The following is a 27,099-nucleotide window of genomic DNA, read 5'->3' on the forward strand; positions in this document are numbered from 1 at the left end:
TTTGAGAGTCTCCCTTTTTAGATGTCCATCTAGACTTGATTTTCTAACTTGCTGAGCACCCAGAGCTTCTGTTGGTTTCAGTGGGTACCAGGGTACAAGGATGGGCCAGAAAAGTGCTATATAAATATGAAGTAATAGTATTTCCCTTGGAGTATTCACCCTAGTATATGTACTTGCACCCAAGGAGGAGGAAAAGAGTATTTACACAGTGTGTGTGCTTTCGCCTGGTGTGCAGCTATCTTCTGCCTACCATCTACTCCTCTCTCTGTGAGAGTCAGCAGGGATCTTTCGTTGGGACTCTCCCCATCCATGATACCCCCCAGCCCAAAACAGGTGTTGCTCTCATGTAAGCTGCTTTCTCTTAAGGAAGATGGCTCCACTCCCAACAGCCAGGGTTAGATTCCTGTATCAAAGAGAAGAAATGCAGGTTTCTCACAGCCCAACCCTTCCCTCCCACGCTGAAGAGGGCTGGCCTATTCCTCCCCATCTCATGATGAGGAGAAGGAGAAGAAGGGATGGCCTCTTGTCTTCTGAACCTTTTCCTCCACAATGTTTGCAGGTGAGGACAGTGCTTTCTTCCCTGATCTTTGTGCCCCAAGCATTGGCTGCTCTAGAGCTGCCCACAAAGTGACTGGCAATAAGGTCAGGATAACTTTCCTTGTACAATTTGCTGGTGGTTGTGAACGGAGACAGTATTGATATCCCGGACAAGATATGAATCACAGCCATGCTCCTACGTCTGGCTGAGGAGTCTAGTAGTAGCAACGGGGGGTGGGAAGTGGGACATTTGCTAAGTTCTTTGTTCCCTAAAAGTCAGCAGGAACTAGAAGTGCTCTGAAGACAGCAGCTATCATGAAGCCCTTGTTCAGACTGAGAAGGACCAATGTCTAGACAGAAGCTTGCTAGGAAATGGGGCCTTTGACGGCCCATGAAGTTAAGTAAAAAAGGCAAAATGGAGGAATCTTAGATATCAACACCCTCCTCTCCCCTTTCCCCTCAAAACCCCCAATGAGTATCTTAACTGTTTGATTCCAACCTTCACAGTACATTCCATAGCTCACCTGAGTACACAATAGGCATCATAATACTATGCATTTCTTTGACCTCTTCTCAGCCAAGGATCTTACAAACATTAACTAAGCTCTGTAAGTTTGGTAAGGTGGCTAGTTGACAGCAGCCGGGAGGTTACTGTAACTTGCCCACGATCACATGGTATCACTGAGGCCTTGGCTACACTTACCAGGTAGTTCGACGGCTGGAAATCGAAGTTCTGGGTTCGACTTATCGCGTCTAGTCTGGACGCGATAAGTCGAACCCGGAAGTGCTCGCCGTCGACTGCGGTACTCCAGCTCGGCGAGAGGAGTACCGCGGAGTCGACGGGGGAGCCTGCCTGCCGCGTGTGGACCAAGGTAAGTTCGAACTAAGGTACTTCGACTTCAGCTACGTTATTCACGTAGCTGAAGTTGCGTACCTTAGTTCGAATTGGGGGGGGTAGTGTAGACCAAGCCTGAGTATCTGAACTTGGACGGGAACCCAGGAGTCCTGTTTCCTACTGCTCTGATCTCATACTGAATAACATTCATTTCCCTGGGCTTGGGGAGGAAAAGCAAGGATGACTATTAGGCCTTGGCTACACTTGCGAGTTACAGCACTGTAAAGGCTCCCCCAGCGCTGTAACTCACTCCCTGTCCACACTGGCAAAGCATTTGCAACGCTGTATCTCCGTGGTTGCAACGCTGCATGTACTCCACCTCTCCGAGAGGAATAGCGAGTATTGTGCTGCCACTGCAGAGCTGCGGCGCCAGTGTGGCCGCCCAATGCGCTGTGAATGGCCTCCAGAATTATTCGGCAGTATCCCACAATGCCTGTTCTAGCCACTCTGGTCATCAGTTCAAACTCTACTGCTCTGGCCTCAGGTAACCAACCATGTGACCCCACCCTTTACATTCCCCGGGAATTTTAAAAATCCCCTTCCTGTTTGCTCAGCCCGGTGTGGCGTGGAGTGCTATCAGCGAATCTTTCCAGGTGACCATGCCTCCACGTGCCAAGCGAGCCCCAGCATGGAGCAATGCCAAGTTGTGGGACCTCATCAGTGTTTGGGGGGAGGAAGCTGTACAGTCCCAGCTGCGCTCCAGCCGTAGGAATTACAATACCTTCGGGAAGGTATCAAAGGACATGATGGAAAGGGGACATGACCGGGACGCCCTGCAGTGCAGGATTAAAGTGAAGGAGCTGCAGAGTGCCTACCGCAAAGCCCGCAATGCAAACGGCTGCTCGGGTGCTCCCCCCGTGACCTGCCGATTCTACAAAGAGCTGGATGTGATACTTGGGATTAACCCCACCTCCACTCCGAGCACCACCATGGACACTTCAGAGCTGGTACGGGTGGGGGGAGGAGGCAGAGGAGGAGGAGGAGGAAAACGGGAGTGATGGTGGTGGGCCAGATGGAGTCACCCCGGAATCCCTGGAGCCATGCAGCCAGGAGGTTTTCTCGAGCCAGGAGAAAGGTAGCCAGTCGTAGCGGACGGCACTTGGTGGAGGACAAACAGAAGAGCAGATTCTCGGTAAGCGTTTTTTTTTTTTTTTTCCGTGAAGGAATTTTTTCAGTGCGGGCTCTTTGGGAGAGGAGGGTTAGGCATGCATGCCTAGATGCGGAATAGTGCATTGATGTGGTTTATCACATTGCAGTAATCGGCCTCAGTAATCTCCTTGAATGTCTCATCCAGAACATGTGCAATGCGCTTGCGCAGGTTTATCGGGAAAGCCACCATGGTCCTTGTCCCAGCCAGGCTAACATGTCTGCGCCACTGTGCTGCGAGGGGCGGGGGGACCATTGCTGCACACAGGCAAGCTGCATATGGGCCAGGGCGGAAGCCGCATTGCAGTAGAAGACCCTCCCTTGCTTCCCAGGTCACCCTCAGCAGCGAGATATCGTCCAGGACGAACTCCTGTGGAAAATGTTGGGACAGTGTTCAGTGTAGGTGCCCCCGAAGCTGTTGGCTCTCCCCAAGGCACAGAAACCCAGAGGACAGTGCAGCCCTGAAACAATCAATCCCCCTTACTCACCATTTTGAGGCTCCCATGGGATATGTGTGCTCTGTTTCGGACGGGAAAATTATACTATTGTGTAGACCCTGTGTGTTTTCTACTCCTTAAGTGCAGGGGGAAGCATTACTCTGTCTGTCGTTAAACAATACTGCCTCTGTTAAATGTTGCATTTTGCCTATACAGCTGCATCAACCTTGAGACCTCAGCCGTCCCTCTTATCACCTGCTCAGAGACTGCAAAGAGTCAGGAACAGACCGCAAAAAAGCAAAGAAGACATGCTGCAAGAAGTGATGCGACAATCTACTAAAGAGAACGAGAAAGCACAGAACTGGAGGGAGAGAGAAAGCAGGATCAGCCAGGAAAATGCAGTGCACCGGCAGCAAAGCACTGATAGGCTCATAAGCATCGCCAAGCAGACGCTATCCAGGAGCTGGTAGCCATGCAGAAAGAGGAGCAGTACCGCAAACGCAAACACCACTCCCCCTACAGCCCTTGTCCCAAAACTCTTTCCGTTGTGCCCCACTGTCACCTCCAACCCACTTTCCCCAACTTCCGTGTTCTTCACGCCATCTGCTGCCTCCAACACCAGTATCTTCACCACCCAGCCCTGAAAACCACGACCGTTAGCCTCTGCACTCAACCTCCATCACCATGCAGTATAGCTATCCTGAAGTGCAGCGCTCACTGCACAGCACACCAGACAGGACATACGCGAATCTGTGATTGTACTGTTCCCCACTCCACCCCCTTGTTTCTTTTCAATAAATAATTTTTTTTTCTTTTCAATAAATGGATTCTTTGGTTTTGAAAATGTTCTTTATTATTGCATAAAGTAAAAGACTCCTTTGCCCAGGAAATAAACAGGCACTGCAAGTCTGCTTGTCTGCTTAGCAGACACTGATTCCTAAAGATTGGAACTACTGCACTTCACTCCCGTGCAGGGCACCAGATATCACTGCTGGTTTTCAGCCTCAAATTGCTCCCTCAAGGCATCCCTAATCCTTGCAGCCCCGCGCTGGGCCCCTGTAATAGCCCTGCTCTCTGGCTGTGTAAATGCAGCCTCCAGGTGTTGAACCTCGGAGATCCATGCCTGAGTGAAGCTTTCACCCTTCCCTTCACAAATATTATGGAGGGCACGGGGGGATGCTGTTTTCGGCCAAGTCCAGCTTCCCATATAGAGATTGCCAGCGGCCCTTTAGATGGCCAAAGGTACACTCCACAGTCATTCAGCACCGGCTCAGCCTGTAGTTGAAATGTTCCTTGCTGCTGTCAAGGCTCCCTGTGTAGGGTTTCATGAGCCATGGCATTAACGGGTAAGCGGGCTCTCCAAGGATCACAATGGGCATTTCAACTTCCCCTACCATGATCTTCCGCTCTGTGGAAAAAAGTCCTGGCCTAGTGTTCCAAAAGATGCGTGCGTCAGGCACCTTTCCAGGCCAGCCTGTGTTAATGTCAATGAAATGCCCACGGTGATCCACAAGCGCCTGGAGAACCATAGAGAAATACCCCTTCCGATTAACTTACTCGGATCCTAGGTGGGGTGGTGGCAGAATAGGAACGTGCATCCCATCTATCGCCCCTCCACAGTTAGGTAACCCCATTTGTGCAAAGCCATCCACTATTTCCTGCACGTTACCCAGAGTCGCGGTTCTTCTGAGTAGGATGCGATTAATAGCCTTGCAAACTTGCATCAACACGATTCCAATGGTTGACTTTCCCACTCAAAACTGGTTTGCGACCGACCGGTAGCTGTCTGGAGTTGCCAGCTTCCAGATTGCAATAGCCACCCACTTCTCCACTGGCAGGGCAGCTCTCAATCTCGTGTCTTTGTGCCGCAGGGTGGAGGCGAGCTCCTCACACAGTCCCATGAAAGTGGCTTTTCTCATCCGAAAGTTCTGCAGCCACTGCTCGTCATCCCAGACTTCCATGACGATGTGATCCCACCACTCGGTGCTTGTTTCCCAAGCCCAAAAGCGGCGTTCCATGGTGCTGAGCATGTCCGTGAATGCCACAAGCAATTTCGTGTCGTACGCGTTACGAGGCTCGATAGCATCGTCGGACTCCTCACTCTCACTGTCACTTTGGATCTTAAGGAATAGTTCGACAGCCAAACGTGACGTGCTGGCGAGACTCGTCAGCATACGCCTCAGCAGTTCGGACTCCATTTCCGCAGACAGATCGCGCTGCACAGAAACCGTTGCAAGATGGCACCAAAGGTGGACGGAAACAAAGGGATTTCTGGGATGCGAAGCGATGCATCATGGGGCATTGGGACAGGACCCAGAATCCCCCCTCCCACGCCCCCTTCCCACAACCCACGGTGCCAGAATGGGAAAAGGTGCTCTGTGGGATAGCTGCCCATAATGCACCGCTCCCAGTAGCGCTGCAATTGCTGCAAATGTGGCCATGACAGTGCGCTGGGCAGCTGTCAGTGTGCACTGACTGCAGCGCTTTCCCTACTCAGCTGCACGAAGTCAGGTTTAACTCACAGTGCTGTACATCTGCAAGTGTAGCCAAGGCCTAGGATGTGTCAAAGAGAATTGCTCCTAAAAGGCACTACTCTCAGAATGGTTCGTCTTGTTGCTTCTACTCTTTGAACAAAGGAAGCTACTGTATCCTACTCTACCAGATGATGAGTCAGAAGATGTGATCTCCCCCAGCTTTGCTACAAATTGTTGTGTAGGGTTACCATATTTAATAAAGAAAAAAAGAGGACCCTCCACGGGCCCTTGGCCCCGCCCATTTCCCACCCCCCTGCCCCGCCCCAACTCCGCCCATTCCCTGCCCCAAACCTGCCCCCTCCTCCCTCCCACTCCCAGCCCCACGAATAGGGCTGCCCGAGCGCTACCAGGTTCACGGTTTGCCGGGCAGCCCCAGACCCTGCGCCCCCGGCCGGCGCTTCCCCAGCGCAGCTGGAGCCCGGGAGGGGAAGCACCCAGCCGGGGGCGCAGGGTCTGGAGGCTGCCCGGCAAACTGTGAAGCCGGTAGCGCTTGGGCTTCGGGCAGCCCCTATGCCTCCGGACCCTGCGCCCCCGGCCGGGCACTTCCCCTCCTGGGCTCTGGCGGCGCAGGGTCCGGAGGCATGGGGGCTGCCCAAAGCCCGTAGCGCTCGGCTCTTAAACAGAGCCGAAGAGTCAGGGGAGGAGCAGAGCAGCCGCAGGAGGGGAAGTACCCGGCTGGCATTTTCCCGGACATGTTCAGCTTTTTGGCAATTCCCCCCGGATGGGGGTTTGATTGCTGAAAAGCTGGACATGTCCGGGAAAAACTGGACGTATGGTAACCCTACTGTTGTGATCTTTGGCAAATCAGTTAAACTCTCTCAGCCAGATTTGCAAAAGAGCTCAGCTCCTATTTTGGTGCCCAAATCAGTAGTCAGTTTTTCAGAAAAGGTCTTCAGCTCTTTTGAAAAACTGGTCATGTCTCCCTGGGAGTTGTTTGGCACTGCGCTCTTTGGAAAAGCTGGTCCCAAACTGTGCGTGCTCAGCACTTGAAAATCTGGCGTTTTGTTCCTCAGTATCCCCATCTGTAAAATGGAATAAAAATGGTTGTCCACATTTGTAAAATGCTTTGAGATCCAGGGATTTAAAAAAAAATACTATTTAGCAGTTCAAAAGTGATTTATTAAGCAAAAAGACTGCAGAGAAGGGAAAATATATGACGTGTTATTTGTAGAAAGTAAACAATCTGAATAAACTACCTGTCAGAAGAAACCAAGTAATATAAAGATATAATGTTGTTGTGAGATGGTTTATAATATATGCACCATGAACCATGGGAAATGAAGCACAAGTGATTTGTGACCAAGCTTGTAAAAAAAAAAAAATTCCCTGTATTACATGGTTGCATATTTGTTACTTTTATTAGTTTTATAATATATGGCCGGACCATTTTGCTTGCAAATCACTTTTGTTTAACACTGCATTTTCCTCCCGAAAGTGAGCTTTTCCTATCGGTTATATGAAACACAGTTTCCTGCAAATGGCTAATCCTTGAACTTTATTAATGCCTCTTGTTCTTGTAAATGATCTGCATTAGCCCAGATAATAAAGCTCTTGTTTTGCTATTATGTATCCACCTTATCTCATGGGCTTTCCATAGCAGAGGAAGGATGAAAAATCTGTTAATAAAAATAATAATAATCCAAACCATAATATGTTGCATCAATAGTAATGTGATTTTTATACCAGCTGCTGCTCTTTGGGAATTTTCAGAGGCCACATACTAATTTAATAATAATCTAACTCAGTCCATATTTTGATGTGATCTATCATATCAATATTGAATTTTCAGCCCTAATCATTTTGATATACATGATGCACCAGAATAACAATAGTCTACAGAAGATGACTAGGTTTACATCCGCACCCTAGCATTTTGATCAGGACACAGGTTTTTTGAGGTTTGTGTCTCAGCTTGACATATGTTATTTAACACCAATGTATATAAGAAATGAAGCATTAGGATACTGTAACATTTCTGCTTGTAAGTAATTCAATTGTAGAAAATGGGATATTAACATATGACCTGTAGAAACAGGTTCTTCATGTGAAGATTCTTAGCATTGCTTCTATTGAGTTTAAGAGTCCACGCCCGCCCCCCCTGAAATCAATGCCAGATCTGGCCCTAAAAATCTGATTTTATCCGAGGTAACTGTGAGCCTCATTAACTTTCGTGCCATCACGTCTGTTCCCCAGGCCCTGTAGCCATATGAAAGAACATTTTAATACTTTCTTGTTTTCTAAAATGCTCAATTTCTTTTCTCTCCCTGAACCCAGCTCCCAAGTGTTAGCTTCTTCATAACAGAGCCTTTAGTAGCTTTTAATAATAAGAGAGAGGCTGTGACAGCTCCAGCGCCTCTTACAGCAGCGCCCCAGAATTGCTGACCATTGAGCCCACTGTATGCATTGGCTCGAGAGTGAAAGTAATTTCCTCCTTTTGATGTCCTTGGGCCTCATAGAGATGGAAAAGCTGTGCCGATGTATTATAGTCCAATGCCTATTTTTATTCCAGCTCGGAAAACGTGACACAGAGTACTAAAGAGCCCCAGTTATACGGTGAACCTGCTTAAATGAACAGGTGAGTAATAAACCATGTAACAAATGAACCTGCTCCACACATCAATTCCGATAAATCCTGTTACACAACAGAAAATGTATCAAATAACGAAAAAGGATAATCTGACCCTCATAAATGCCTGTCGTGTAATAATTGGTGCCAAGGCTATGCATGCAGTGAAACTCTTACACATTTAATTCCAGGTGAAAGAATTGAGTTCACATAGGAATGTGTTCTCTGTACCTCCAGCAATGTATTCAATCATTTTCTCTTGTATAAGGAGATTTAAACAAATCATCTTTGTTTGTTCTAGCAGGCAAGGAACCAATGTGTACTAAATAGACTGACAGTAAGCACCTGTTTAACTTTTAGAGTGTCGCTTCTCCCACTGGAATGTATAAAATTAAGCAAGAGCTCGATTCTGAATGCTGAGTGTTCTGGCCTGCTCCAGTGAAGCACTTAAGTTTGTGACCAGCTATAAGCATGCAAGTAGCTCCATTAGCTTTCATGGGATTACTCATGCATTTAAAGTTAAGTGTGTGCTTCAGTGCTTTGCTGGATAGGGCCAGAATGGCCAGCACCTCGCAGGATGCCAGCCCCAGAGTTTGCAGGATGGGTGCTGAAGTCACTAAGGCTCAGATTTTTAAAGGTATTTAGACACCTACTTCCCTTTGATTTCTAGTGACTTAGATGGCCATTTTCAAAAGTGATAGGCACTTAGGATCCTAAGTCCCATTGGCTTTCAGTGTCTGGCCCTGCCACAGCTGTGCAAGGAAATACTACCCCACCTTGGGATGCAGGCATAGTGCACATTTACAAAACAACCTAGAACAGGCTGGGTGACCCTCAGCACTGGGCACATCTGATCATCACCGGGATATAAAGGGTCACATTTTCAATAGTGGCTACTGCCATGGGATGGCTCAGGGGTTGGAAGCTCAGTTTGTGACACTCTGGGCCTGGCTCCCAGAGTCACTCAACCCTGGAAGGTCCAGCAAGTGAGCACTCAGCAGGTGCCATTGCAACCATACTCACTCAAGTGTAACATGTCGCCCCGAAGTACTGCATCGCCTCAGGAGCAACCCAACGGTGTTCCTATCTGAATGTTTCGCCAGCTCAGCCATTTTACAATGGCCAAATTTGGCTTGCTCAATGTGGCTCATGTTAGGAGACTACAGCTACTAACTTCAGACAGTGTCTATTTCCCAATAAGCCACCTTACTGCTCACTTGTCTCAACATGTTTGAGCCCTTTCCTATGCCTGTGGGAGGAACCTAGTGTGAGAGACTTCCTGTTGCTCTAGCAAGAAGAGCCATCAAAACTCAAGCCAACTGTTAAAGCCAAGATTTTCAAAAGCAACTAGATACTTCGGGTGCCTCAATTTTGGGGTGTCCAACGTAAGATGCCATAAAGAGGCCTGATGTTCAGAAAGTTCTGGGCATACACCTTTTTTGCCACCCCTCCGCCTACAGCCTCTACTCTAGCCTGTAGGTTGGAACACTGTTCACAGCTGTTTGCCTGACTTGTGTGTGGTGGAAAGTTTGGGTTCCATATCAACCTGGCTACCTTGACTTGTCCCTGGTTGACCCACATTATGCCCGCTCTGATGGTCTCTATGAACCCACCCCTCATCCTTGAGTGGCCATTCCACCTACAGTTCCACTAAAGTGATGCTGAGCTCCTTGCCCTTCCACTTTGCAAAACCTTGGTTTATATCTAAGATGGCGCAATGCTGATGCCATTTTTGTCTGAATCAGAGACTGCCATTTTTCTTGTGAACAGTGCTGGCTGAACACTGGCTATAAAACCCATTTGTAAATGTTGTTACCTTCTTATCAAGGTATGCAGCCCTCCTTTAATATATTGTTGTCAACATTACCAATATAAGTAGCGTGTTTCAGGATAGATTTGTGATGCTGTGTGGGCCGAGCTACTCTGTGGGGCTTCACACCCTGATGGTAAATGTGCTTCTTTTTCAAAGGAAAAGGGGAGGGAAGGAAATCAATCATGCACTGTGTTATTTGGCTAGCTATAAAATTAGCAAATGTCTACAGGACTTTAATAGTCCAGCACAGTAACCTTGAATCCAGTGGAAGTTAGGGGAAATTTAAAGACAAGAATTATACATCTGCAACTGAAATAGGTCCCAGTGCACCCTTTTTGCTCTCAAATTCCTCTCATGCCAATAAAATACCAGAAGATGCAAAACAATGGAAAATTTGTTCTTTGGGTATTATAGCATCTTGACTTAGAAGTGCTTTAACCTTAGCCTCATGCTTCCTGTGGGGCCTGTTGTCTTTGCTACATAAATACCGGCACTAGCAAGGAGTATGTTGAATTTCATCTCAGTAAAATTAAAAATGAAACCTTCACGATCCCATTGATTCTGGACATGTGCTATATACATTAAATTGAACTTAATGGACTGAAAAACGAGCATTTCACCACATAGGGGAGAGAATTATTTGTTGCACACATATTTATATTGGTACCTTCCCCCCTCCTTCAAAATACATGTATACAGCTATGTGGGCAGACAAGACAGAAACCATTCTATTAGCCTGCTACAATTCTGTGCCAACTCCATTTCAGATATTTTTTTGTGCGACTGATGAGAAATTCTCCTGGGAAGTTCTTTGTCTCAAAAAGCTTTAATGGTAAAAAAAAAAAAATGCAGTGGCAATACAGAAACAGAGCTGACATCCAGGGACCCCAGCAGGATTGTTATTATGAAGCAAGCAGATAACGTTTGAATCCATCAAGCCATCCACATAGTAATAATAACACGTTATTAAGACCAAGTTATTAATTATTAATTAATTAATGGTCCACTCTTAAAAACATTATTATTATTTTGCTTTGGAAGGGCTATAATTTATCATGTTTCAGTCAACCTCTAACTAATAAGGTTTAGGGAGAAATTTTCCACTGTTCAAGTTATCATATACCTCCATGCTACTAGGTTTCTTGCACCTTCTGAATCAGCCAGTGATGACTACAGTTGGACATGCAGTCTGGAATTTCCTACGTTCTTAACGTGAACCTCACAGTAGGTGATTATTATTATAATCCAGTTCTATCATACTACTCTAATGTCATAGCCTAGTATCTCTTAGGTGAAGCGTGCCAACTTTTTAAATTCAAACTATTTAATCTTTCTATTATACACGTTCTTTTTAGGAACACTGTTTGCCAAAATCTATATAATTCTGTGACAAGGCTGCTTTTCAAAGCACACATAAGTCACTGCCAGGAAGCCCAGTCCTGGACAACCCTGAAATAATACTATGTGTCAGCACAACTAAGGAATGGGTGACATCAGTATCAATCAGATACCATTGAAGCTTTCATGGGCGGGGGGGCATAAACAGAGAAGCAGTGTGTAACCTTTTTTTAAAATTATGAAAAATCTCTTGATAGTGGCCTTTTAAATACCAGATTCCACATAGTTGAGACGCTTTTAATTAATTAAACATTTTCTATAATTGAGCTATTATTATTGAGCTACCAGGCTATATTATTGAAACAAATCTAAAGGCCAGACCCCCCTCCCCAGCTCTCTTCTCAGTGCATCCCTATGAAGCAGTAAGGCAACATTTTGGTGGCCGGTTGAGATATTTAAATGGCAGCTGTTTGAAGCATCTCAGAGACCCTAGCAGAGATGGGTCAGTGAGCAGAGTGCAGGGGAAATGAGAAAAGGTGTATTATAAAAGCAATTAAGCACCTGCTTCGCCTTGTAATCCTGGTGTGACAGGACACGAATGCAACCCTCATCACCTTATAAGCATCAGGGTTAGGAGAGTTTATACTGGGTTAGGAAAGTATGCCATGAATCCAGTGGCTAAAGTCCTCTTGTGCCCACCGCCTTTCTTTTAAGAAAAGTCACATGCAATTAAAACAAAAGATCAACAAACCAACCACCATAAATGACTAGCGCATGTGTACCATGAAAGCGATGTTTACTGACATTTACCAATAAAAAATCTAATCCTTCCAAGCCTAAGTATGACCTTGGTGACGCCAGCATAGCTACTATCATCACAACCACATATGTTGCTACCCCTTTTTTACTTGAAATCGAAGTCTCTCTTACTTACATTGAAGGTATAAGTGTAGCACTCACAGTATTTTTCCTGTTCTACTTTCCTACTATATAGAGTCTTTTGTAATTTTTCCAGGGTTGATTGACTTTGGGTCCAGACACTTGTTAGAGCCTGGCACTAATTTTTGTTTTCTATCCACCCATTAGTCTGTAGACCGGTGAGCCTAATAAAGCACCATGAGATGCGCTGCAATAGTCTAATCACTGCATAGAGAGGCCCAAATTGTATTGTTTCGCATACCACTTTCTTTAAAGAATTTATGTTAGAAATAACATATGTAAATTTCTTCTTTTATGCAAATTTATTTTAGGCCTTCACAGGCCAACATAAGTAATTCCAGATGCCCCCTCTGTTTGTATGTCACACTGAACCCTAGACTATCTGTTGAGTCGTTGTGAAGCGATGGAAACAGCTACCAATATGGTTCAGAGCTCTTTTTGTTTATCACTGGGTTCAATCATAACTGGGAATCACAATCTGCTATTTTCCAGTTTTTAAGTTCTCAGCCATTTTGACTTTACGAACGACACTTGTGCCATGTAAAGCTACAGTAAGGCATATATCGATGCCAAGGCAAGAGTCCTAGACCTTTGTGATAGCAGCGAGAACTCAACCAATCAGCACCCTTAGTCTACAGGGAATTTGCATACCACAATTTCATTGGTTGTATGAGGGAGAGGGCCCAGATGGTGGTCCCATCTGCCAGACACATGCGCTAGCATGGGCTTTCAGCTACTAATAGTAAATAAATGCCTCAGGAAGGCTAAAATGTTCCACTATAACATTAAACCGCGCAGGTATTTAGACAGTGCATCAAAAAGAAACACAGTGAAGCAGCCATTATTACTTGGTGTTCCTGATACACAAATTACCAGGAACAATTCACTATGTCGCACAATGACATTGATACGTTTGGGTGCCTGTCGATGAACTACATTCTGCCGCTTTTAAACATGTCTAATGAAAGTGTGCAGCTCCTGTTCATTCTGAGCTGGCTCTTTGTTGAACACTGATGAGCCACAGTTCACTTAGCTTCCCTTTTATCAAATTTCAATCAAGCAAAATACGAAGTGTTTTGAGTAGCTGATGGGGAAAACAAAATGTAGAGTTAATGAGAAGGGAACACGTGTGTGACAGGGCAGGAGGGTGGGGTTCTCGTGGAGGGCTGTGTTTATATAAAAGGCAGGTGTTTAAGAACATAAGAACGGCCGTGCTGGGTCGGACCAAAGGTCCATCCAGCCCAGTATCCTGTCTACCAACAGTGGCCAATGCCAGGTGCCACAGAGGGAGTGAACCTAACAGGTAATGATCAAGTGATCTCTCTCCTGCCATCCATCTCCACCCTCTGACAAACAGAGGCTAGGGACACCATTCCTTATCCATCCTGGCTAATAGCCATTAATGGACTTAACCTCCATGAATTTATCCAGTTCTCTTTTAAACGCTGTTATAGTTCTAGCCTTCACAACCTCCTCACAACGTTCTGGTAGGGGATGTGCATGTATATCAGGGCAGGGGGCTTAAAGAAGGGTGGAGGTGGGAAAGACTTAGCTGGGTGTCTGGCAGCATGTTACGCCTCAGCGGCTCCCTCCCAAGCAGGGCTGTCTGCAATGCTGGGTAAACTGCTCCCTCTGCTAGGCGCAGGCTCAAATTGCATCCAGCAGCTGAAAAGTCAGGTGACTCTCCTGAGCCTAGGCTTTTTATGCACCTGAGCAAGCATCACCACCCCTCAACTTTCCTGCAGCGACAGGAGGGAATTCTTCCCCATGCGTCCCCTGCAGCAGCTTCCTGTGTGGGGACTCTCTGAGCTCAGGGCTGCATGTGGCTGCTCAGAGCCAGCCCTGTTCTGGACGAGAGGAGAGCTGGGTGTGTTTTGCCCGTTCACCTCAGTAGCTCGAACTGAGTAAGGCTGGGCCTAGCAGAAAGCCACCCAGCTGTGTGCCCGAGGTGAGTACAGCATCCGTCTGCGCAGCCACTGTGTAGAGCACACCACTAAGTACCTCTGCTCTGCCAGCATGGTCAGCGGCTGTTACGGCTGAAAGCAATCAGGAGAATGCATTGTGGGTCATGGGCCTTTCTAGTGTGCTGCAGTGTGTGTGACAACTGGACAGGGTGTGGGTTATTTTTAAAAAGAGTTTTTAGTGTCCCACTTCCAACAAGCTCATGGACAACCGGTGGTATGCGCACCACAAATTGGGAAACTCCACATTTTCCCCTTTATTTACCTGTTTGTTATTGGTTCTGTCTTGGCTGCTAACCCATCTGTGTATAGTCAGGGATCGGCAGGCTGTGGCTGAACTGACCTATGAAAGAGCAGTGCCAAAATGAGCCTCTCATGAACTGAGGGCCATTATCTGTTATTAACACCTCAGGAATCCACTGGGGAGCAAGCAGAGATGGCAAGAGTGAGTATACGCTGACTCCAGCAACTACTGTGCCACTCACCGCTATCTATAGGACACTGATAAGCAGTGGTGGCAGATGGCATGAACTGCATTATTTGTTGGTGCTGCAATTTTTGGATGCCTTTAGAGGAGCCTGATTTTTGGCAAGCACCGAACACCTACCCTTGGGGTTTTCTGAGTCCCATACTAGACTCTTTTAAGGTTTTTGTTATCTATCTATCTATCTATCTATCTATCTATCTATCTATCTATCTATCTATCTATCTATCTATCTATCCCCATCCACCCCATCTATCTATCTATCTATCTATCTATCTATCTATCTATCTATCTATCTATCCCCATCCACCCCATCTATCTATCTATCTATCTATCTATCTATCTATCTATCTAATCTGGTAAATGGATGAATATGCTGTAGCTTTTAAACAAGACACTATAGGCACTTAGCTTCATGACATCAGAATCGTGATATACTGTATCTCCTTGGGGTTTTTTTGGGGGAGGGGGGTCAGGGGGGTGCTAGCCTTCAGTGCCTTGCAAGGCAGGCTGGTTTAACTGAGTATGACTGTAGTATGTAGGATTGTTGTAGCCGTGTTGGTCCAAGGATATTAGAGAGACAATGTGGGTGAAGTAATATTTTTGATTGGCCCAATGTCTGTTGGTGAGTTGAAAAGCTTGTCTCTCTCTCACCAACAGAAGTTGGTCCAATAAAAGATATTACCTCCCCCACCTTGTCTCTCCTTGATTGTATGTATTTTTGTCTTTTCCCTTTAACGAGCAGTAAATGGAACTATAGTCTTTCATGCTATCTGGTGGATGGAAGGTACATAGTGAGACTTTGCTCTTTGTGCGCATACATGTTGCTTTATTATGTTTTTCAGACGCATCGCTGAATAGCTTTCACTGCAGTGGCTCTGGCCTCCCTGCTGATTGGGCCGACAGCTCGATCCTCAAGAAGGTCAAGTAAAATGGAACTCAAGTCATTATGTGCCATTGAAGCAATTACACGCTGCTGACTCAGGGGCATTGATAATCAGCAGTCTGGGTGCTGATAGCGGTTGGTGGTGGCTGAGGGAAGGATGGAGGGAGTTGCAACTCCAATTTGTTCCAGTCTTAGCCTGTTTCAATAAGTGCCTCTCTAATGCTGTTATACGAGGATGAAATATGCCTCATAATGCTTTGCAGGTGATACAAAGCAGAGATGGATTTCCACAGGAGTGTGGGGAAAATAATCTCAAATTCTAGATAACCACATATTAATAAGGCTCTGAAAACAGACAATACTGTGAGGCAAAGCCCCTGGGACTGAAGGAGATGCGAGGTGTTCTCATTAAAGAGGCGAGAGCAGATGTATGCACACACCAATTCGGGGGACAGGAAACCGGAGCCCGTTACAGCTAGAAAAGTTTGAATAAAGCAAACTGTATTTAAATTAAGAAAGCAATAACTGACCAGCTCCCTGTGGGGTTTCCCTGTCGCTCTTCCTATCACCTAGGTCCCTGTGTGACTTTGCTGCAATTTCTCAGTGGTCATGTTTTCCCTCAGACTCATTTTCTCTACTTATCAACCTTATGAAAAAATCATTTTTTTTCTGTAAAGATCCTACTTATCTCCCACACACCCTCCCCCACCGTCTGTCTCTCTCTCTCTCTCCCACAACCCCCCCTCCTTTGTTAATCTCTCCTTTCTCTGTCCTCAGCTCCATTTTTACCACCTTTGTCTCTCTTTTCATTTTCCCAAGCAATGTCCTATGCTTTCCACCAACTCCCCCCACTTCCCTCTATCCCCTCAGCTCACCCTGTGCTCTCTTCTCTCTCCACTCAGCTCCTTCCTACCTCTCTCCCCTCTGCACTCCCCATGTGTCCCCTCAACGCCCCCATGCTGCCCTTCCACCCCCTCAGCACTGGCTCCATCCCTCAGTTCCCCTGGTGTTCCCCCTCTATCCCCTCAGCTCACCCTGTGCTCTCTTCTCTCTCCACTCAGCTCCTTCCTACCTCTCTCCCCCTCTGCACTCCCCGTGTGTCCCCTCAATGCCCCCATGCTGCCCTTCCATCCCCTCAGCCCCTGGTGTTCCCCCTCTATCCCCTCAACTCTTCCCAGAGCAGTTATGAGACCTACGCTGTAACAGGCATTAAGAGGAGTTGATCCCTTGCTGCCGGTTCTGAACCTGGCTCGCTGCCATCTTTTAATCATGAACCTGGCTGCTCTGCCATGCAGGGGAGGGAGCTGTCTGAACCCCCTGGCCCCACTGCATGGGGCTGGTCACAGCCCTGGATCCACAGGGCTGAGAGGAGGGCTTCGCACAAGTGGGAGAGGGGTGGGCAGAGCGCTGGCTCCATTAGCCTGCACACTGGAGCCCGTTCAGAAAGGGCAGTAGTCGGTGACAATAAGAGGGCAGGCAAGTGCTGCCCCTCTGGAGCAAGGGGGAACCAGAGACCAGACTGAGAGTGACACTCGAGTTCCTGCACTGGCCCTTGGGCATGCTGGATCTTAGGGCTACAATCCAGCCTCTCCACAGCTGCTAGATGGATCTGAGCAGCATCTGCTGACTATGCCAGCTCCTAAAGGGCTGTCCAGATCCCCAGACCTCCCACTGGAACATCCCTGCATTCACATTAGAGATACCTCTCCCCCTTGGGTTTATGGACATACACAACTCATAGCAAGGCACAATTGCAGGTGCAGAAAACTCACTGAAAATCAGGCACTAAAAAATTGAGCCATGCATGTCAGCTTTAGAGGAGAAAGACCGGGCCGTGCTCCTGGATCTAATAACAGGTCTCAGACACCTTTCTCTTGAGATGGCAGATGCTGGGAGCCCCACATGAATCTTTCAACAAGATTGAAGAGATGCTATTAATTGCTATCGATCATGATATAGTTGCAGATGAAATTAAATTGCATCTGCAACTATATCTCTGAAAGGCCTAAGAGTAGTTAATGGATCTGCCTGGCCCAGGGCTGTGATTAATTAAAAGGGGAAGAGAACCACAAAATATTAAAATAAATAAATACATTGAGACGTGTGTGCTTATCTTTGGAAATATACAAATGGAGAGACTAGACAGCTCACTGGAAGGTAAAAATCACAGTTTAACTCTTTCTGTCCTGGAAAATCGTTAATAAAACTCACTGTGGACTACATTATTATTAGCATTTATTATGGGGGAGGACTCAATGGCGTTTGTGCTCCTAAAACCCTTAGGTGCTTCTGAAAATCTCCCCCTATTTGTATTACGCTAGCGTCTAACCCAGATCAAGGTGCTGTACAAATACATACTGAGAGACAGTCCCTGCCCTAAAGAGCTTGCAATCTAGGCCCCGATTCAGGAGAGCATCCCTAGTCAAGACTGTATTTTAACCATGCGCTTAACTTTAATCATGTGCTCAAGTGTGTTCTTGAACTGGGGCCTGGGTAGCTGAGCCAGACAATAGAGGGGTGGGAACACAGAGGTATGACCCGGTGACTTGCACAAGGTGACTCAGTAGGTCATTATGCAGTGTGGGTGTAGCCATGTCGGTCCCAGGATAGTAGAGCGACAAGGTGGGGAAAATAATTAAGCTTGTCTCTCTCTCTCACAAACAGAAGTTGGTCCACTCACCTTGTCTCAGTAGTTCATTAGCAGTGCTGGGCCCAGAATCCAGGCCTTATGACTAGCCTATCCATTAGGCTGCACTACTTTCTCTGAAGGTACTGGAATACGCTCCTTTTCCATGGCTATTCAAACATTTAGCTGGACAGGGATGTTAACATGAGCTGGTCACGCTCTGCGTTGCTGAGATGACTGCAGGTGTATCCTTTTGTGCTGTACCGCTATAGTATTGAAACTGCTCAGAGAAAAGAGTGGCAGATAGACTACTGTACAATACTGTGCAAAATACCTTCTAACTAGTGATGAAGGATTTTGTGGCTAATCAGCTAGGGACAGTTTGTGACCAGATCCTGAGATCCTCCCCAGCGTGTATCCCCTCAAGCACTGCTCCCTGTTCACTCAAAAAGAGAGGGGCAAGAGGCAGGCCCATGGCCACCTCACTATGCAGCTCCATATGGGAGCAGACACTTAGCCTGGGATTTTTGAATGAGTGTAAGGGAATTAAGCACGCAATTCCCACCGGCTTTCCATGGGTCCTCTTTGAATCCAAGACTTAAGGGCTGTCAGTGACTGCACCACTCTTGCTGATGAGGAAGTCTGAGGAACAATGGCACAGTTCCTTAAAGGTATTTAAGTGCCTGGAGTTAGGCACCTAAATACCTTTTGAGGCTCTAGGCCAATGTCTCACTGTGGTGGTGAGGTTCTCCACATGTGACAAGAGTTCTACATTGGTGCAAACTTACCTTGCAGCTACTGACTGTGACCTGCAGTGTGAGAACGCACGCAGTCATTCCATTCACCTGTATTTCATAATAGATAGGGCTCCCGTTTACTGAGCATGACCCTGCCTTTGGACGCCCAGTACCAGCCATGGGGCGTTCTGAAAGGGAAGCTAGGTAAAAGCTGTTGTGCTCTAGCAGCAAGTCAATATCTTTCTTACTCGGCGTTGGAAATATCTGGGCTTTGGAGGATCCAAGCAAGAAACCAATTGGATGACAATCCCTTTTCATAGAAACTCCTAAGCAATGCCAAAGTGAAGCGGTGGCAGTCCATGGTGGAGATTAATGCCAGCCAGCAGGGCTGAATGTCTATGGCTGTTGTAACAGATGACCGCCTAAGTATGTGTCAACTAGTCATTCAGCCATGTAATTGGTCATGTCCTTTAAGTGAGATGAGCCTGACCACGAGACACATTAGAAGGATTTTTAGTCTATGTGGTGAACATGCACTGTATTGCGTGACACAGAGAATTTGTATCGCTACAGCAAATGCCCATGTCCATTGAATAACAGGAATAATGCACAACTGTGTCCACAAAGGGCTAGATGGTGCCTTTAGACACAGCCCTGAACAAAAGGTGCGGTATTAGGACTCAAAGATAACCTTATTGTTATAGGGACAGTCCCGATTTTGGTTTTTTTTCCTTATATAGGCTCCTATTACCCCCCGCCCCCGTCCTGATTTTTTACACTTGCTGTCTGGTCACTCTAGATACCCCACTAAGGTACAATTCCTCCCCGCACCTGGCCTCATACCAATAGTCATTACAACAGCCCCAGGATGACTCTGCTGCGTTGGGCCGTGCATTGGATGGGCAGGGCCAAGGTTCTGCCCATCCACTCCCTGCTCATTATCCCATCTCAGAGTGGAGTAAAGGAGCCCATGGCACCGTCTTACTCCCATGCCAGTGTGTAAAGGGAGGTCGTACTAGCTTATGAAGGCCTGTAGTGCAAGACACACTCTAGTCCCAGATGAGATGGGCGGGACCAAGAACCCTATTTCTTAGAATGCACCATTTGCCTCTTGTTTGTTTTTAAACTGGAGAAACAACCCACAACTCAAAGCACCTTGTATTTTTACATATGTAAATGCCCTGGACCATGGATCTCCCTGCTACTACAGACGGGCACGAGCCCAAAGCCTTTAGATGTAGGCACCAGCTCTTGGCGCAGCCCTTCCCACACTAACAATGGCAGAAGAACAACCGGGCACTATAGAACAACAGGAGTAATCCAGAAAGGGGAAAAATAACCCACCAGCAACATAAAATGAGGGATGGATGAAAAATACCACCCTTCTGACAGAATTGGGCCTGATTTTGTTATGTCAGGGTCTGTCTAGTATATAATCACTTCAGACATGTATAAGTGAAGGACTGGTTCTTATTTACACTTGTGCTCCTCTACACCATGAAAAGGGGCCGCAGTGTAAATGCGACTCAGGTCCAGCCTATGTACAAGGCGCTTTCTTGCCAGTCCATTATGTAATTTAACAATCACGCCACAGAAATCCTTTCAATTCTGTTCTGTGGAACAAAAGCCTTAATTTCACCCAGGATATTGTCATCTGTTTTTCTGATCCCGGTAGCCTAATGTGAAACCAGTGTTACCTCTCTGCTGAGCAGTGACAGATGTCCAGGGCCTTGCAGGTCAGCTTCGCTCAGGAGGAGAACTCAGAGATGTGGGGTCTGGATATGTTCTAGGTGTAACTGGCTTTCTTTACACTCTCCACCAGTCCTGGAATGAGGTGGTCAAATAGCATGCAGGCAATTCTGCCTTCCAAGCATCTCAGGCCAACAACAATGCCTGGTTCCCATGGAGCAACCCTGTCTCAAATATTGACTCTAATCAGAACCAAGGTATAACGCAAACTCTCCTGCTGTTCCCATACTTTCCTCTTACCTGCGTACCCCAAACTAACACATCACGCCTTCCCAAGAGGCAAAACTTGCTCTCACACTAAGAACACTAACCTGGAAGACTTGGTGTAACACCAACAACTGGTGCCACCTGTGATAACAATATCAGCGGCACTGGGCTTTAAGCTAGCTCTTTGTTTCCATGCTACCAAACCGGAACAGCGCTGGGCACGTTGGCTTTGTCCGCTGCTTCAAAGTCCGTTGCTGGGTAAACCAAAGTACAATAAAGCTGTCTTGCCCACAAGCTACATAGTCTCAATTAGCCTACCTCAAGTGTCTCTGCTGCTTAACATGGCCTGTCTCTGCCTGGCCCTAGGTTACCTCCCTTGCTATTTCCCTGTCAGTCTCACCGGCCTTGTATTACTTTATTCTGCCTTTCAAATCCAAAACTTCCCCTTGGGCACTTTCTCAGTGCCTTCCTGGTTCATTGATGGCTTTTCCATGCGGCAGCTGGGCAGTTTTGGGTTAGGGTGGCTATTGAGCAGGCATAGAGCACACAACTGCAGCCTCTGGAGTGGGCCATGTGTTAGCAGCAATATGCTGCCCACAGCCCTGCTTTTCACAGGGGCCCATATCCTCAAAGGTATTTAGCCTTGTACATACCTATCTCATAGAGCTAGAAGGGAGCTTGAAAGGTCATCAAGTCAAGTCCAGTCCGCTGTCTTCACAGCAGGACCAAGTACTGTCCCTGACAGATTTTTGCCCCACATCCCTAAATGGCCCCCTCAAGGATTGAACTCACAACCCTGGGTTTAGCAGGCCAATGCACAAACTACTGAGCTATCTCTCCCAGGTAGCCTAGTATAGGAGAGTAGCTCACTGGCAGGTCCTGAGGGTGACTGCCTCTTGGAAGTGATCAGAAGCATGGATGGGTTTCACTGTATCTCCCTGCAGCAATATCCATTTTTTCGTATGAGCACGGCTTGACTGCTAAATTCAGCAGCTTGTTAATTTCCTCCTTTTAAAGTGCAACACCATTTTTTCCCCAATACCTGGTCTCTCTGCAAAATGATTTTCCAAAAATCTAAGTTAAAAGTCCCTGTATTGTTTATCAATCCACATCTAAACTGGCTGGGGACGAGAGACAGGGTCAGTTCCTTCAGCCCTTTTTCACACCCAGCAGCTCTTTACTGTGCGAGGTGTCCCACTGAAATCAATAGCACTGCTCACGGAACACGGGATGATTCAATGCAAGTAGTAGTATGAGAGTCTGGCCTTTAGAAAACACTTAACCAGCATAGCCTGGGATATAGATATGTCTAGTTTAATTAATAATATTTTGCATGTGTAGTGCTGTGCATGTTCCAAGCACTGTACAAACATTAACTACAGTGATTAATCTGTAATTAATTAGAGTAACTACTAATTAGGGTAAATAACAGTGAATCTCCCTCTGTAGGTATCAAATTGATTTTGTGAACTGAAAGCAAATTATTACGTTGATTAGATGGCATCAAGTTTAAAGTGGTACCACAAGGGGAGTGATAGCAGTGGGGTGTTAAAGGAAAGGACCAGGGGTCAGGATGGTGGTGTTCACAGCACTACCGTAACTTTTCAGTGTGACCTTCGGCAGTCATGTGGCCCCCTCTGTGCCTCAGTTTCCCCATCCGTAAAATGGGGATCATGATATTGACCTCCTTTGAAAGCACCTTAAGAGCTGGGTATTTTATTATTTTCCATTAATGTCTGTTAAGGGGCTCCGAGATCCTTGGCTGGTAGTCACTAGAGAAGTGCCAAGGACTATTACCATTTTGGGACCAGTCAAGCTCTCGCTATCACAGTACAAGACCTCTGGAGCAAAGCTAGTGTCTTGTGTTACTCGCCGTCCTATTGTTAGAGTTACTGGGCTTTCAATGCACTGATCCAGATACTAACTTTGCTGCACCTGGGGACATAAGTGTGTAGGCTAGAGTTGGGCAAAGGCACAACAGCTCATACAAGTTCAGGAGCCATCTTGTAACAAATAAATGAATGTTCAAGAAAAGGCTGCGGGAAAGTGCCGCAGCTGGTATAAATCAGTGTCTCTCCATTAACATCAGTGCCAGTTTACACCAGCTGAGGATCTGGTGGTTTAACCTACTCTGCCAGAATCCAGGATCTCCTCAGCTATTTACAGCCACCAGGCGAGCTCCTGCAGTCTCGTCTGCACAGCTTTACTCCAGCAAAACCCCCCTGGAGATCCCTGAGACTGGGCTGTCCTGTTTCATTTGGAACTGGAGGAGCGTGATGAGCTGACATGTACTTTGGGAGATGAGTGGCAGAGTAAAATACACCAAAAACATTTTTTTTGCAGGTTAACACACTTTATATTTAACAAAATAATTTTTAATAATATATTTTTTACACATCAAATATTGTTGCTAGAACCCCATATTTTTACAGTCAAGTGTGGGGGGTTTGTCCCATTTGTTTTTCAGGCACACTGTTGTTCAGAGCTTTCTGAAATTGGCTAGTCATTGACAGCTAGCCGGTTACAAGTAAATATGATGGTCCCTTATTTAACAGTAGCAGTGTACATGGGCCACATTCTCAGCGGGTATAAATCGTAGCTGACTTCAACAGCGCCATGCTGAATTCCGGCAACTGCGAAGCTGACCCCAATAAAACTCAAATGGGGAGGAAATAAGAATACAGAGGCAAAAGACTGGTTGCAAACAAAGGATCCGGTTCTCCTACCATTGACGCCGAAGCGAGCCAGAGCCACAGCTGGTTTACATCAACATGGCTCCAGTGATTTCAGAGGAACTGTGCTAATTTAAAGCCGCCGAGAAGCCATCCCCAAGAGTTTGCCATGGACTCTAATAAAAGCAGCTTTGGGGGTCCAAAGTCTTAACAAAATATCATAAATAAAAAAGCAACCAATGGTTCAAAAGCTGTGACCTGGTTATAATAGAACTGTAAAGTGGTATCACTGCTTTGAGGAGGTCTGTCACAGTATCGGGTTACATCTTCAGGAAAATAAACAAACAGGTGTCAGGGCTACGAAGCCTGAAAGTAAATAGCTTGCAGTGAGACGCCAGGAAAAGACTCTCTCTGGCTGCTAACAAAGACCACGGAGCTGCCCTCCTCCAGCAGTGTTGGTAGCTGCTTTCTGAAGATGGCTTCTCAGTGTATACACCCTTTGCCCTAGTAAGTCCTTGCCATAGCTCTTGGTGTGCTTATCCTTTGATGCAGAATTATTACATCTTGGTGTCCCAGTTGCATGTTCTCTTTTCGTTCCCCCAAGAAGGATACTGTAGCTTCTTAACAATGGATACATCATGGCTCTACTAAAGGTTTGCTTTGTGTTTCCACCCCAGCCACATCATTTATTTTTTATTCCCATGAATGTGAATTTCAAAGCTGGCACTAGGCTACCTTACTGCAAAGGAAACCATGTCTCTCCGTGCATAGAAAGCCTGGACTGCCTCTACTTTGTGTGGGCATGAATAAATCACGCAGGGATGCTTGTGAATGATTCAAGAGTGCATATTATCTATGAATGGTTGCCACAGCAAAGTTCCAACCTTGGTGCAGACCGGTGCTCTGCAGAAGGGGCTCTTGCTGGTCAGCAGGATGGCAAAGCTATTTGTACCGCAAGGAAACCAGTTTACTCAAGGAGTTAAGGGGCCAACTCCTCACCACGTTCATTTTAGGAATGGCTCTTAGGAGGGAAGACTTGTAATGTCTGGGGGAGATGTTCTGATCCTCTGTCTCATGCTGAGTAGCACCTTACTTCGTGAGTAGACCCATTGGCTTCAATTGAGCTACAACAGGAGGAAGGTATGACTCCGCATGGAGAGGAAGTTAATAGTCTGGCCTTGTATGACAAGTGCGATTGTAAATCGTGGGAACTATGTCTTTGCAGGCCTAGTTCACTGGTAGCCCATCACTGAAGTCAGTGGGAAAAGTCCCAGGGCTTCATGTAGGGATCAGACATTTAAACTTGATCATTTGCTCTTGGGCTGCTAGGGTCTAGGAGGGTCAGAGGTGCGAGGAGCATGCTCATCTCCTGGGAATGGGGTTTACAGATGGGTTCCTTGGCCATCATGGTCACAGGCCTTGGGGGATGGTGAGAAAGTGAGGGGCTCATTAGGAGTGTTCTCAGGAAACAAGATCTTGTCCACTGTCCATAGGACAGGAGAACACGCTCTGCCACAGCTCACACCATCTATGTTAATAAGGGCACAGGTTTAGCTTGCTCTGTGAACACCAGTTGTCCATGTCACTATTTCTGCTGGTGCTCCAGAGCAGTTTTGTGATTTTAACATTTTTTAATCACATCCCATATTTTAATTCATAAAAAAAAATCTCCAGAAAACAGCTGCAGAAATTTCACTGGGGGCTGGTCAGAGATGCATTCAGATCTGCACTTGCACTAGCAACAATGGGCCAAAGCTTGGGTCTCACTGAGGTCAAGTGAAATTTCGCCATCGACTTCAGTGAGACAAGGGTTTGGCGCAGAGTGGTGGTGGCACAGTGATAAGGTAAATGCAGACGTAGCTCAGGGAAGCTGCATATTGAAACCAAATCAGAGGGCTAATGTCAATGCTGATCATATTCACAGTGGGTCTGCGCATGTTGACCCAACAGTTTATGCTAGCAGAAGCCACAAAGGGCCAAACTAATCACTGGTGTAAGGCAGCACACGTACACCAGGAATGTACGTGTATCCAAAGTGATTACAAACAGTCCAAAGCAAAGAACTTGATTGAGGCGGGTGACAAATGGGGCACATTTTCAACCTCGGCTGCAAACCTAGTGTGTGTCATTTTCCAAATTATTTTGGTTCGTGTTTCCCCATCATGTTCATCGGTATCAAGGAAGTTGCATCCACCTACTGCTGTTGTCCGGCATCATTTAGTGATTTGATTGACAGCTTTAATGCATCAGTCGTGATTATTGTGTAGATTTCTTCAACTTGATTGTCCCCACTTGGTGGAGAAAGCATAACACAGACAGAGCATTCCTAGCGGGTGGCCGATCCCTCTTTATCTGTGCATCTGGTCCGACCTTTCTGCAGTTTACAGCCCAGATTGATTTCTTCCATCTATCCATCCCTCCATCTCCCATCTCTTTTTTAGCTTTAATGATTTTAGCATCATTAAACATTTAAAAAGTACTCATTCTTGTTTAACCCATAACCTTATGACCCAGAAGACCCTGGCTGTGAGAAAGTTTAGGAAGATGCTAAAAAAAAAAAAATCACAACAGCAAAAATGCAATTCACACTGTAGGAAGTGATAGATAAGCTACAAGTATGAGTGAAGGAACTTGTGCAGGTATTTCCCCTTCCAAAACCTCAGCTACTGAGTCCCCATCAAGCAAAAGCAGATTAGATATCTAGCTACGGGATATATATTCTGTATATGGTGTGTGAGAGAACTTTCCTGTTAGCAAAATATTCACTTTTGTTAACCCTAAAAGGTTTTGCTGGTGACGCTATTGCAGCTGGCAGGAGGTTTAACATGTGCAGTGTAGAAGCCATTACATTTGTCTTTTAATAGACTTGTCATTGGTCTGGATTTTGCCTCTACAGAGTCTGCTTGCCGTGGCATTCGCGTTTTGAACACTGAGCAGGCTTCCACCAGTCCCCGTTGTGACAGTGACAGATGTTACACGCATCCACTTTCACTTCCATGCCAGCCGGAATTATGGTGGTTCCTGCAAAGCAGTTTGGACCTGGAAACACACATACAAAATAAATAAATAAATTAAAATGGGGGCTGGGTGTGTATGGAAGGAGAGCAGGGGAGCGGGACACATGGTGGATTTGAGAGTTAGACCACATGATAATCGGTTACCAGCAGGGAGTGTGATGAAGTCATCCCAAAGTACAACTCCTCCCCATCCCTTCAAATCACCAGGCAGTCCCACATCACCATAGTCCATTAGCACCAGGCAGGAAATCCTGGCCCGATTGAAATCAATGGCAAAACCCTCATTCACTTCAATGGGGCGAGGATTGTGCCCATTGTGCAGTTAAATAATGTTTTTGTAGACGCCCTGCGAGTGCTGAATTGGTTTCCAAGCATAAAACAAAGCTTCAAACATTTAGCTTCCTTCACAACCCTCCCCATTCATTGGATACTTGGTCACGGTCAAAGGCTTCCCCTGAGCAGCTGATTGGTAATGCAGTGTCCCCTTCCTCCTAGACCGGCTGCAAGACCGCAGAAAAATATTGGGACTAAATCTTCAGCTGGTCTAAATTGGCA

At 46.4% G+C, this 27,099-nt stretch overlaps 1 protein-coding gene across 2 annotated transcripts in view; it reads right to left on the reverse strand.

The window, feature by feature from the left end:
- VWC2L (von Willebrand factor C domain containing 2 like) overlaps positions 1–27,099 on the reverse strand; it is a 197,779-nt gene that overhangs the window by 66,103 nt on the left and 104,577 nt on the right. The window contains exon 4 of one of the 2 annotated variants that reach the window (XM_054044203.1): positions 23,204–26,566. The exons of the other annotated variant lie outside the window; for it this stretch is intronic. Within the exon in view, the coding sequence (XP_053900178.1) occupies positions 26,418–26,566 (149 nt within the window). The 3' untranslated portion in view covers positions 23,204–26,417. Of the gene's footprint in view, positions 1–23,203; positions 26,567–27,099 lie in introns of those variants that run through there. 2 annotated transcript variants of the gene reach the window in all.

Source organism: Malaclemys terrapin, chromosome 11 (genome assembly GCF_027887155.1).
Source record: "Malaclemys terrapin pileata isolate rMalTer1 chromosome 11, rMalTer1.hap1, whole genome shotgun sequence".
Classification (NCBI taxonomy): Eukaryota; Metazoa; Chordata; order Testudines; family Emydidae; genus Malaclemys; species Malaclemys terrapin.